General features: G+C 38.2%; 1 protein-coding gene across 1 annotated transcript in view; it reads left to right on the top strand.

The window, feature by feature from the left end:
* LOC145996057 (EF-hand domain-containing protein D2 homolog) overlaps nt 1-13,734 on the top strand; it is a 104,479-nt gene that overhangs the window by 86,986 nt on the left and 3,759 nt on the right. Inside the window, exons 2-3 of the mRNA XM_083132274.1 lie at nt 10,745-10,892; nt 13,486-13,620. Coding sequence (XP_082988400.1) covers nt 10,745-10,892; nt 13,486-13,620 — 283 coding nt within the window. The remainder of the gene's footprint in view (nt 1-10,744; nt 10,893-13,485; nt 13,621-13,734) is intronic.

The raw sequence follows: 13,734 nt of genomic DNA, 5'->3' as shown, positions 1-13,734 counted from the left end.
ATAAGGTTTAGCATAGTGCAGGATCAAAAGTGACAAAAGGGTGGGGGGGGGGAAATTGACCCCTTAATCGCCGTCACTGCATATAAATAAACCTACTATTTGTAGTTCCTCCTTATTTACTCGTTGCATTAAACCTTATATTTTATTCTGCAGTAGCAATATCGTCGCCTTGTAATCAAAGGGTCACGGATTCGATACCCGGTGGAGGCACATAGTGGTTCGGATCTCACATTAAACTGTAGGTCCAGTCCCGATTATCCTTTTCTGTTAATTTGGCATTGTTTTCTTTATGAACTCTTTATTACTCAACAATTATTATTATTCGAAGAATCCCCTCTTCCTGCAACACATTCTCACTACAGTATGGTGAAAAAGCTCACATCTTGAACTAACCATACGCCTCTGAAATCAACACTGTAATTTTCTGCCATTGTGCCTTTCCACTGATCATTCGGAGCACGTGCAACTAAAATATCGTTGCGCCTCGGCTAACAGCAAGAGCATCGACTCTGAAAGCAGGAAAGAATCGGTTTCTGTTCTCTTACGAAGTCACCCCCTCCACATCCTCAATTAGTCCATTTAACATGTACTAGTTGAATAACACGACTCAGGACATTGGAGGACGTTGCCGTTGTGCGACAAGCTCCTACGAGCTGCGTAAATAATGTAATCTATTGAGGGGTTGTAAATTTCAGCTGTCACAGAGGCGCTAACACCATGAACTTCTTACATCAAGAAGCTGCCTCCAGTTGTAAAGGAAGTCAGAATAAGGAGTGAAAGTGAATGATGGTTAAATTGCTCAACATGAATTTTGGCAGCTTTGACTACTAATTTTAGTGAATGATTAATAGCCGTTAATGGGCCATTCCATGTGAAAGTGGACAAGCAAGGTTAATTTTATTTTTATTCAAAGTATCACTTATTAAGTATGAAATTAAAGGAAAAACTATGCAGGATTTGGAATTTTAAATAACATATTGTTTCAAACCTATTACTACTTTTTATCGTAATTACCACGTGAAAACAAAATTAATTCTATGTTAGTTCTAATTGCATCATTGATTGTTTCTTCTTCTTAAGCTCTGAAGTATCACACTTCATTTCTGAAACAAACCTTAGTTTGAAGAATCTATTTGTGATAATTTTCATAGCCTTTGCATTGTTCCATAATTGTACAAAGTAAATAATGTGAATGGTGTCACACCCGTCACAAAATTTGTCACACCCGTCAGGGGCACATAAATGTTTATAAGAAAAGTATGCAGTAATATTTTTAGAAACTAAAAACATCTAAATATCGAATAAAGTTTGCTTTGTGAATATAAAATAATTTTTGTCAGTAAACCCACATATTTCACAGTTTTTCCTGAAAGACTGAGGAAAGGTCCTGAAGTATAATCTGAGAAGTGTGACACCCGTCACAATTACAAAAAATGTATTTTCTGTAGCTGAAAATTGAGAGGACGGAGGAATATTCTGAAATTAAACAATTTTCATCAAGGAAAATAAAATTACATTAGTTGATAGTTACATATTTGAAGATGCGAAGAAAATAATTAAAAAAATGAATGTAATTTTTTCCGAAAGTCACACTCGTCACAATGGAATTACCCTAAGATAGGACAAATATATACTAAAAAAATATGAAAGGAAAACAACGATCAAGGTAAGTGAACTGCCATTGATATTAATCCCACAAACTAGTTTTCATTATGAAATTATAATCCTTTTTTCGAGCTACAAACTTGTAAAAAATTAGAAAACAGAATTTTTGAACACGCGTATACGTTTCATATAGGCCAAGTTTATTATAAAAATATATATTTGGCAAACAGTCCAAGAAGTAGAAGCATGTGATTGCACTTGTCGAGACCGTTATACAGGGCTGTTATTGTTTCTTTCGGTTATGGATATTTTGATTTCCAGTGATTTGTTTCCTTTCTCCCACTACAAGGAACATTTGCGTTGATAACTCAGATTTAAATCGTTCAAAACCCACTTACAACTGTGAACTTCAAAACTATTACAAAACTTCTTTTTCGTTGATTGCTGGCATGTTTGAGTTTCTAAGTCCACTTTATGCACAGATACGCTAATTTGGACTGCATCTACAATTTTATTGGGATCCGAATCACTATGTGTCTACACTGGGTATCAAACCCGGAAGCCCTTGATTGCGAGGTGACGAGGTTACCGCTACGCCATCGGGGAGACATTTAGATATTGAATGAGCGAGTGATCTGCACACAACTGTGATAGATCTCAAAGGCTATGCAATCCCTTGTATTCCCAGAATCGAACTTGAACCAGGACCAATTTCGTATGCTAGTCATGACACCTTACCATCACGAGTTTCAGTGTGGATCAAATGAAACATGTTAATTTCACCACAACTGGGGTGAAGGCGCTCAAATGTCATATTCTCTCCACGCAGTACACCCTAGACTGTATTGTTACATACTAACGAGGATCTGGCGCCTTAATCGACAGTCAGTAAAATCATGTGTGACGCTTGTGTTGTGTCCTGTTAATGTATGTTTGTCCTATCATCAACTTCATGTTATCACCTTTGATTCTCATCTCGCAAAGTGGCAGAAAAGCAAAGTAAAACAAATAAAATCAAATCATACCCTCAAACCAGGATTCGATACCTACTTGGGTGGTTGAGTGGTCGACTCCCGCCACCAAATTTCCGGATTGGAGCCTCTGCCTGAGTATTCCTCTGTGAATGTGCCTTCGTCTAATCATCATGCTGTGCTCTTCGCCGCGATTAGCCTAAAGCGACGTAAATAAAGAAAAATAAATATCAGATTCGAGCTTGACCTCAAACAATGGGTGTCTAGAAGCGCCCAAAAAAACTTCCAGGTGAAAGGACACTCCTTTTTGTCTCAACTATCCAAATTGTGGTTCATCGAACTCTAAATTTTCTATGTTCCCTTTCCTCTAGGAAACCTGCTTGTGGACACGGCTTTCGTAGTACGAGTGAAAGGATGATGAAAAAAAAAGCGTTACGTGCTGCTTGGAGGTCAAGGTCAAGTTTGAAGTTGTGAAATGACTCGCATGTTTTCTCTTTCTTGAAATCAAACACGGTGGTCGAACAGTGGAAATTATGCGCCGTGCATAGTAATCAACCAACGCAGATTCCAGGGTTTTTGTTGAAGAGACCGTTACTAATGAAATGATTTGACTGACGCATGCTGTTGTATTTTCTTTAGACATTTTCATTTTTCCGCGTCCGACGAGTGTGCCATTTAGGGAGACGACAATATGTATTTTGCAGAGCTGTTTGTTTTTAGTCTTTATTTGCGATTTCACCTAGTGAAAGTCAACAGATGAAACTACCAAGCTGCCATGGCACTGCACTGGGACATTCACTTAACGATATAGTTAAATTCAAAACAATGACCTCTTATTTACTTTGGATTTTTACTCCCAGCACGAAAGGGAGGCCGTGGTGTATAGTTTGTTTACCTTCCGAAGCTATTTATTCCTCTTCACCATGAACTTTCATCGTTGAGTACTTCACGGAAACATTCATTCCGGGTCTCACTTATCGCACAAGACTCTAGCAACATCCGTTGTTAGGTTTACTTCTCTTAGTATAAACAGGGGAGATTTGCCACTTATTCTAGACGATAGCCTAAGAGCAACAAGTCCAAGGGGGGGGGGGGGGCACACAAAAATGAGATGCTGAAGGCAGGGTGCGAAATCATTGAAAATTGCGGGGGGGGGGGAGAAAGTTCTTCATCTACAACCCCTCCCCCCACAAGCATATGTGTAAATTATACGATACATATTTGTAATGTTATTAAAAGTAAAAATAAACTACTCAATTAAAACTATATTATTATTATTACTATTATTATTAATTATACATAAAGGAAATTAATTTGTTACTTTTATACATATCAGATATTGCAAAGCAGCTAATAAATTCCTTTACTAACGGTTTAAGATGTTAATAAATTATAAAATAGTTCAAGTGGTTTTATTATGTGTGAGTTTTTGTTCAGTTTGTGCTTCATGATAAATCAATTAGATTTCATAGTTATAATTTTCTTGCATTCTTGTTTTACTTTAATTGTGCGTATAGATGTAGATTTGTTAATGATCTCTTGAGAGATAAAGCATTCAATACTCACAACTACACTAATTTGTGTATGTTTTCGATATTATTCTTAGTAAAGTATATTTGAAATTAAAAATAATTGCTTATCTTTTGTTTAACAAAATCTCCCGCCCGGAAATATTTGGTGGGGGAATTTTTGAGGCTAAGATTGTTGGTGGGGGAAATCCCCCCGTCCCCCCAGAATTTCGCACCTTGGCTGAAGGGACAGAAGTGACAAAATCATTGACTATGGAAATTCCTTAATATTGTGATAATAGCAAAATATAACATGTCAAATCTTTTTACTTACTTATTTCATGAAAGAAAGAGTTTCTACCGTTTTAAATAACTTCTTACATCATAACCCTATTTTCAGAGGTCGCGTGACAGAGCTCGAATATAAACAATTGTTCTTCGAAGAAACGAATGTAAACATTTTCGATGTTGCCAATTGAAAGTCAAGTGGAGGGATCAAATTAGAATCAGACTAGAATCAAATCAGGCTAGAATTTCACGAGAAATGCAGTGGTGAAGGTTTCTTCAACCTATCTTTTAATCAGGAAGAAGTTACGACTGCGTGATTGTAACAAATGTACAGTGCGTCCATTTCGATCTGCAGCCGAGAGATCGGGAGAAACGTGGCGGGCGGCGCTGACGGAGATGCCGACATTTGAGGCCTGTAATGCCCGCTTATTTTTGTGGACATCTTGCAAAACGAGCACTAACCTGTGTTATAACACGCAAAAGTTCTTCTGTAATTCTTCCAAGTTCCACCCTTATATACACAAATAAATACGCTTTCGAAATTATATTAAGAGCCACAGATAATACTCTGTAAAACATTTTAATCATAGTTTTGACCAGTAACGTCCTGCTTAAGTTTATATCCTTGAAAGAGTTTTGTGTCGATGGGGATCGTTTGGAGGTTTCGAATGTGCAACACTGTATCAAGATTACGCTGCAGACGAACCGTTAAAAGCTAATGGTGTTCGTGAGCTTCCTTGCAATCCGAAATCTCCTAGCTCAAGTTTTTTGTTCCTTCGCGACTACAGAGCTGTGAATATAGTGGCAGGCAGATGTAAACCAAGAGCGTGTTAATTTCGTACTGTGCGTAAGAGTGTTATTCTTGGTTACTTGCCGTTACTTAATTGTGTTATTGCAGTGTGTATGTGTGTTGTGTCAGTCAGACGATTGGAATGCCAGCCGCAAGGTTCACGTTAGAACAAATAATTTTTATGTATGACACTTACGTGAAAACAGACTCGTGTCGAGACGTGTGTAGGCAATTTGTACAGAAATTCCCAGGCGGTTCACCTCCACCTAGAGATACGGTTAGACGTCGTCCTTAAATTACGAGAAACTGGATCGTTAAATTTTAAAACACCTAAGCAAAAACGACGGATTCTAACCGAAGCAAAACTCGATGAAATTGGTGCAGCGTTAGAACGTTCTCCAAACAAACCTCTACGCCGTGTTTCACAGGAGATGGGCGTGTCAAAATCATCAGCACATACAGCCACTAAGCTACTAAAATTAAAACCGTACAGAGTTTCTATAGTGCAAGAATTACGGCCCCCTGACAACGTAAGTAGAGTAAATTTCTGTAATTGGGTTTTGCAGAATATGGTAGATGGTATTGTTGATCCACAGTTAATATTTTTTCGGATGAGGCATGGTTTCACTTGCGTGGTCATGTTTGTTCACAGAACAATAGATACTGGAGCACTGAAAATCCCCGAATAATACACGGAGTTCCTTTACACGATGCAAAAATTGGTGTGTGGTGTGCTGTAAGTGCCAAAAGAATAATAGGGCCTATATTTTTTGAAGACACAATAAATTCAGAGAGGTACCGCACACAAATACTCGCGCCGTTTTTTCAGTTGTTATCAGATAATGAGAGACAATATGGGTATTTTCAACAAGATTCGGCCACAGCCCATACCGCCGCTGATTCTTTGGACGCTATAAGGGAGGTGTTTGATGACAGAATAATTTCAAGAGGTTTATGGCCTTCACGTTCGCCAGATCTTACCGTATGTGACTATTATTTGTGGGGAACCTTGAAAAATAGTCTACCGAAATAACCCTCATAGCATCGACGAACTAAAAGACAATATAAGGGCAGAACTAGGAAGAATTACGGAAGAAGAACTTTTGCGTGTGAATCAAAATTTCATCAAACGATGCCAGGAATGTGTGAATGTAGGTGGACATCACTTTGAATAACTCTTATAACACAGGTTAGTGCTAGTTTTGCAATATTTATATAAATGTCTGCATATGTCCATAAAAATATGCGGGCATTACAGGCCGCAAATGTCGGCACCTCCGTCAGCGCCGCCCGCCACGTTTCTCCCGATCTCTCGGCTGCAGATCGAAATGGACGCACGGTACCTATCATTTTTCAGGTGTGAGAAAACAGTGTACTATATATATCACATAACCAACCCCCTTCCCATTTAAAAAAAATTGAGTTGGGTGTGTGTGTGTGGGTGTAGGTAGAGGGGGCCTTTGGTAATATTTTGCGGGGGGGGGGGGCAATGCTTTTAGATCGGGCACTGTATATAATTTAATATATTGGTATAAACTTTATATCGATGCTTAGGTTCTGAACCGGAATCTCCCCCACCCCCTCCTAATTTTTTTCTCAAATGCCACCTTATTTTCACTTGAAGCTTATCGGCTACCTTTCAGAAAGATGTTACAATTTATATCCTGGACTGTATGTCTAGGGAACAAAAATAATCCGTGTATGGCAACCAGAAAAATTCAGTCTATATTTTATATAACAATAGGTGTGTCTAATTTGATTAAAAATTTACATTGTTATTGAAAGGAAAGTAGCTTACACTTTAGATGGATACTGAGCTGGTTCAGACAATAGGGTTGAATGAGTCAGTAAATATCCCGCACCAGGAGACTATTCTTTGTAGAACACAAAAGACTGGGAGGGGAAGATAGCGTCTTCTCGGAATCGAAGGTGGGTCAACAGCCGTCTGGTCTCGTCTCGAGACGATCTTGTCTGCATTTGCAATTATGGCATTGGTGACCTGGTGCCAAGACTGGTGCAAGGAAGATCAATAAACCCGCCGTGTTCAGAATGTTTTCGGTGGCGTACACTACTCCAGTTTTTAAGTTGTTGCCAGATTGTCTAAAGGGTAGTGGACGTCGATCGGTAGGATTCTTTGCAGGTGGTCAGGTATAGTGGCTGAAAAAGAAGACTAATTCTTTGGTTTCGGAGGAGACTGTTCTAGGAGCGGAATGCACAAAATATTTCGTAATTACCGTTTAGAAATTTGTTCAGACAGAAATGGTAATCAGGGGGCATTTTAAGGAGAGTTTGAATTCACCACTTTCGTTCTTGCCGAGTTCTTTGCTGCTCTCATCTTGATTTTTCTCAAAATTTCGGAGGGGCTTTAACCCAATCAGCTCCCTCTGCGTACGCCAGTACACCAAATAAAATAATACTTGCCCAATCTGTTTATTTTTCAGATACATTTCAAGCCATGAATATGCCCGACCCTGTGGCCGAGTGGTTAGCACATCGCGCTGCGGCGCCAAGGGTCCCGGGTTCGAATCCCGGTCGGGCTTGGTTGTTTGTGAATGTCCATTCATCAATTTCATCATTTCATCACTCATCCCCATCTTCGCAAATTAGCCTAGAGGCACAAAACGCGAAGTAAAATAAACTAAATCAATCAATCAAGCCATGAATACACTGAATTTTTGTATTTCGTTAGCCTGTCCTCAGACCTCAACAAAGGAAAATCTTTAAAGAGGAAGTTTATGTTGTAACCTCTCTCACACAATATTCTCATTTTTTTGGAATTTGGAAAACCCTCTCAAGGAACAATTTAAGTGGTAAAATATGAAAGCTTGAAGTTCTAACCTGAATTGGGTATTTTACACTACTTTCCGAGCCATCAGCCAACCCATTTTTCTTAGTTATTCTGCTGAAATAGTAATTAAAAAGGAATTTATTTTCTATAGACTACCATAAATAAAATACCTTTCCCCCGTACGATCAAATAAACAACTTCGTTTCCATTGCCGTCGAGTGACCCGTTTGAAACACCTCTCCGCGACAACTATGATCACAGAATATGTATGCCACGGCCCCCTTCCCTTGAAAATGAGTGTCCACCTAAAAAGTATATATTTCACGCATAATTTCATTTCGGTAAATCATGTTAATTATTCTAATGGCGTTGAAGGAACATGATAATTTCAGACTGAAGCAGTGTTTTTTTGATCGGGAATCACTATTATGGGGAAATATACACCAGGGATATAAGCAAACTGGGCCTAATTTTGAGGGGATAGAATCAAACTGGGCTTAATTTTGAGGGGATAGAATCAAAATGGGCCTAATTTTGAAGGGATAGAATCAAACTGGGCTTAATTTTGAGGGGATAGAATCAAACTGGGCTTAATTTTGAGGGGATAGAATCAAACTGTGCATAATTTTGAGGGGATAAAATCAAACTGGGCCTAATTTTGAGGGGATAGAATCAAACTGGGCCTAATTTTGAGGGGATAGAATCAAATGGGCCTAATTTTTGAGGGGGCAGAATCAAAATGGGCCTAATTTTTGAGGGGGCAGAATCAAACTGGGCTTAATTTTGAGGGGATAGAATCAAACTGGGCCTAATTTTGAGGGGATAGAATCAAACTGGGTCTAATTTTGAGGGGTCGAATCAAACCTGGAGCATAACTTTGGGGGAAGAGATTCGAAAACTTTTCCATTTCATAAAAACAACGTCCAGGATAATTTGCTAATTAGCTGACGTTTGCGAAACTACAAATATTGCCCCTTATTACTTTGCTCCTCAGGTCCCCTAACTTGAAAATTTTAATAAACCCTAAAATTTGGGGGCAAGTGCCCCCCTTGCCCCCGCCAAGTTACGCATATGTCAGCATGTATTGTATATTGCAACGTATTATCCACTTCGTCATGTAGAACAGGTACAATAATTTTTGTGGATAATATCATTCAACTTGACGCCATGGCACAGTGCACATTGGGAAGAAACAGCATGAAGTCCAGCAAATAGATTAGCTCTTGTTAAGGAAAGCATCAGCATGTGAGAACCCTTCTTACAGCAAGAAAACTTGTGCGATACGTACACATTCCTCATATGATAATGATAACCACGCCTTGAATCACTTCGGCGAAGAGCACATACGCGCATTGCTTATCTGACATGTTTTCAACGCAGGATCTGATCTATTTGCCAAAAATAAGGAGCCGGGCGAGATTTCGCCAATGAATTGTGGGAAGTTGTTCGCTGAATATTAGCCATTGCCAACATACATATAACATAAAGTAAAAATCAGACACATTGGCCATAGATGATGCTCTAAAACGAGAAGTGTCGATGTTAGGAAATATGCACCTTGAAATTAAAACGAATTAGATTTTTTTTTGCATAAAAACTTGAAACAAAACTGATGGTAATGCAAGTGGAAAATTTTAACAACAAAAGAAAGGCCAATGTCAAATCAGAAAATGGGCTAAAGGAAAAACTGACTTACCTATTGATGAACCGAAGAAACCCGTCTCTGGTTTGTACAATATAAATTACAAGTAGGCTCTGTCCCATTTAGAAGAAAAAAGTCTAATTCGTAGTTATTCTTCCTGATATAATTACTTGGGTGTTTTGCATGGTTTAAAAATCTGCTCGGATTAACAGTGGCAAATTTGAGCTGTCACTCAGTGTTGCCAAGCCTAAATTGTGGGTCTTACCATATAGTCATTTAAATTATTCTATGGTCTTGCTTTAAAATTATTAACCTTTCCCTGCAAATTGTATGCAAACCTGACGATGGCCGCGGTGGCTCAGTCGGTAACGCGTCTGACTACCATGCTAAAGGTCCCGGGTTCGATCCCCAGCCGGTTCAAATCCGGGAACTTTTGTAACGATGGAAGCGGCCCCGGCGCCTACCCAGCGTCGAATAACATGGGCACCTGGGGGGTAAAGGCGGTCAGGGGCGTGATGCTGATCACATCACCCCCACTCACGACCGGATCAAGAAAGTGTGGGGCGTTATCCCCACACCCCCTATACGCCTTCATGGCGTGGTGCTATGCACAGAGGAGCACTTTACCTTTACCTTTACTTTACCTGCAAATTGTTTTCCCCTTTTTTAAAGACAGCAACAATAAACCATAAAATAAGCAGATGGTAGGCCAGCATCTCTGCAGTATTAATTGCACAAGTAATTAAACATAAATCAAAATCTTGTTTGAAGTGATAAATGGTGGATTAACAAACTTTCCGGTGGTTACTAGTAGTTGGGGAAGACACTCTCCTTGGTTTAATCATTCAGCTTATTCCAATATTTCAGATATGAGTTGGTGCAAAAACATTTTCATGAAAGTGTGAAGGTGAATTTAGAAAAATGTGGTCAGTTGGATTTGGTAATCGAAAAGTAATTTACCAAAACTGCCATTTTTCTAGAAATAAAAATTGGAACCAAATTGTACATGAAAATCGTTGCTAGAAGTCATGCATTTTAGAGATCTATCAACTTATGGTTCTTGTCTTGCAATTGGTTTTGTGTTGTATTAACTCTTAATACCCAAATTAAATATTCCTTGATCAAACCTTACAAAATATTGTTGTCTTTCAGATATGACGAAGGCAGTGACGGCTATCTTGATCTTGGTGAACTGAAACGAATGATGGAAAAACTGGGTGCACCACAAACTCATCTTGGACTCAAAGGCATGATCAAAGAGGTGGATGAAGATCATGATGGAAAAATCAGTTTCAGAGAAGTACGTTTCTTAATCACATCAAGATAACTGAAACAAAATGTTTAGGGTGGTTTGAACATCTTGCATCTTCAAATGTTAATTTGAAATTGTGTACTTCCATTTGACCATTCATTTCGGATGGCCGATACAAAGAAGTACAGCTGTGGAAGAACAACTAACTGCAGTGTGTGGGGGTGAAAATGCATTTGAGACCACCTTTGTACATGCATATATTTTATTAGTGAACTAGATTCTAGACTGAAGTGTTGTATAGTGATTGCGTTTCTGTATTGTTAACTTTCATTTTAAAAAAGTAACAGAGTTGTTTACTTGGTTGCAAGTTCAGTTACTCATCCTAGAAGTTACCTACATTACAGTTGTTGTTCAAAAAAGTAGTGTCTGAATTGAAGGGGGAAGCTGGGGGTATTCCCCTTCTGTATTTTCTTTTGCAGGCCCCACATTACTAAATTCGCAACTGAAGATAAAAGTTCCCTCCCTTTGAGAACATATGCATTATCAGAGGTTTTTTATTATTAGTTGTCAATAACTTGTACAACCAGTGGCGTACGCAAGGGGGGGGTTACGGGGTTTAAACCCCCCCTTGAGCTTGTGAAATGTTATGAAAAATGCTGTGGAAAAAAAATTAAATGGCTAACTTACCACAGTCAAAGATCTAGGACAATACTATTACTACTACTACTACTACTACTACTACTACTAATAATAATAATAATAATTTGAATTATTATTTCCATGCAGCACGGAGAAAAGCACAGTATTCCAAACACATGAGTCTTTCAGAGAGAAAGCCTTGAAAATTAACAAATATTCTTGAAAATAAAATATGAGGGCAACTATGAGTTAAAAGAGAAAACTTGTTTTGTATCTCAGTTGCAACAATGTTCAATACACTGGCGTACGCAGGATTTTTTTTTTCGGGATGGGCTGGTATAGTAAATGTGGATAGCACGTGCCTTCGTTTTGGAGGGCAGGATGCATAATAAAATATCTCGTAATTTTCGAGCTTTTCAGTCTATTAAAATTGTATTCAAAGACAAAAATGGTAGTCGGGACTCACTTTAAAAGAGGTTTCGCATTTACACATTTTGATTTTTTAATGTTATTAACGGATTTTTATTTGAAAATTCTGATTTTCTCAATTTCGGTAGGGGCTGTAACCCCATCAGCCACCCCACTACGTACGCCAGTGTTCAATGAACATGTATTTTTTGTGTGAACAATGAGAAAGAAAGTTCTTGGTTCGTTGTAAGCGACTAATGTATAGACAAAGGCTAGGTGGACAAGAACAGTCACCAGTCCGCCTTCTCATTGTTTACCGCAGCATGTTTGAATGTCTCTCTTTTAAAATGTCTCACCTTGTTGACTAGACAATTATTCAAACGACAATAAGCTAAACTATTGTAAAATATTTTGTTGGCAAGAACAGAGAGACAATCCAGATGTGAATTATCGGGGACATTTATGCGGGTAAGAAGCCGGAAAAATTCCAACCAATTCCGGGAATCGAACCCGGATCTCCCGCGTGGTTGTCAGACGCTCTACCGACCAGACCACCACAGCTCCTTGGATGAGTTCCATACTTTGATTATTTTAATTTAATTTAATATATTTTCTTGTTTTATGGATTTTCTTCACACTTAAAATGTCTCACCTCGTTGACCAGACAATTATTTCGTAACAAAGAAAAAAAATGTTCCCAGAATTTGATAAAAATCGAATGACTAGAAAGTGATATTGTTCTATTGCTTTCGTAAATACTATATTTATGTAGATCTCTAGTACTTAATAGTAGTAGTAGCCTTTCTGTGCATAAAGTGGACTTTAAACACCAATTCAATCAATCAATTAATAGTAGTAGTGGTATTAGTAGTATTATTAGTAGTAATTCAGCTAATTAATTAATTATAAGTATTATTAATTAATTGTGATTATTATTATTTAATTAAAGTATAATAAAACAATGGTAATGTGAATTTGGAGAAAGTTTTAGAAATAACCCCCCCCTTGACAAAATCCTGCGTACGCTACTGTGTACAACATATTTTTACTCTGAGGAAAGTGAAAAAATGCACTTCTGATGATATCAAATCTGTAACTACCAATAATATTTTTTTTCCCCATCACATTATTTACCCTATGTACAGTTCATTCAAACAATCCAATACAGAATTATTTTGGCTAAATAGGTAACAATAATGTATTGTTCTCTGGGCAAAAATAGAACATAAAGATGAAAAGTAGATCAGTTAATAATGATCTCATCAGTGCTCTCCATTATGAGTGTACATGGAATGGCTATGAAAAACAAAATTTACATCGTAATTGAGGTGGTGTTTTAAGTCCACTTTATGCACAGTAAGGCTAATCGGGACTAGACCTACAGTTTAAAGTGGGATCTGAACCGCTTGTGCCTCCACCGGGTATCGAACCTGGGTCCCCTTGATTACAAGGCAATGGCGCTACCACTGCACCATGGGGAGGCCCACGCACCATAATTAAAATCTAGAATTATTCACTTAGCTAAACTATTTTGTGGTCGTTCAAGCAATGAAATTTTTTAAATGAGTTTATCATAATTTTCTTTTTCTTTCAGTTTTTACTGATATATAGAAAAGCGAGGGCTGGTGAACTGATCGAAGAAAGTGGACTCTCACAATTAGCAGCTCTGACAGAAATTGATGTCGAAGAGGTGGGAGTTGGAGGAGCCAAGACATTTTTTGAAGCAAAGGTATGTTTTTTCCACCACGTTTGCCATTTTTTCTTAATACTACCTATGCTAATACAGGGTGTCCCACGAACGGCGCAACTGGGAATTAAGAGTGGCGTTACTTTGTAACCGAAA

This window comes from Lepisma saccharinum, chromosome 12, assembly GCF_977018435.1.
Source record: "Lepisma saccharinum chromosome 12, izLepSacc3.1, whole genome shotgun sequence".
Lineage (NCBI taxonomy): Eukaryota > Metazoa > Arthropoda > Insecta > Zygentoma > Lepismatidae > Lepisma > Lepisma saccharinum.
This window is presented reverse-complemented; position numbering and strand designations above follow the sequence as displayed.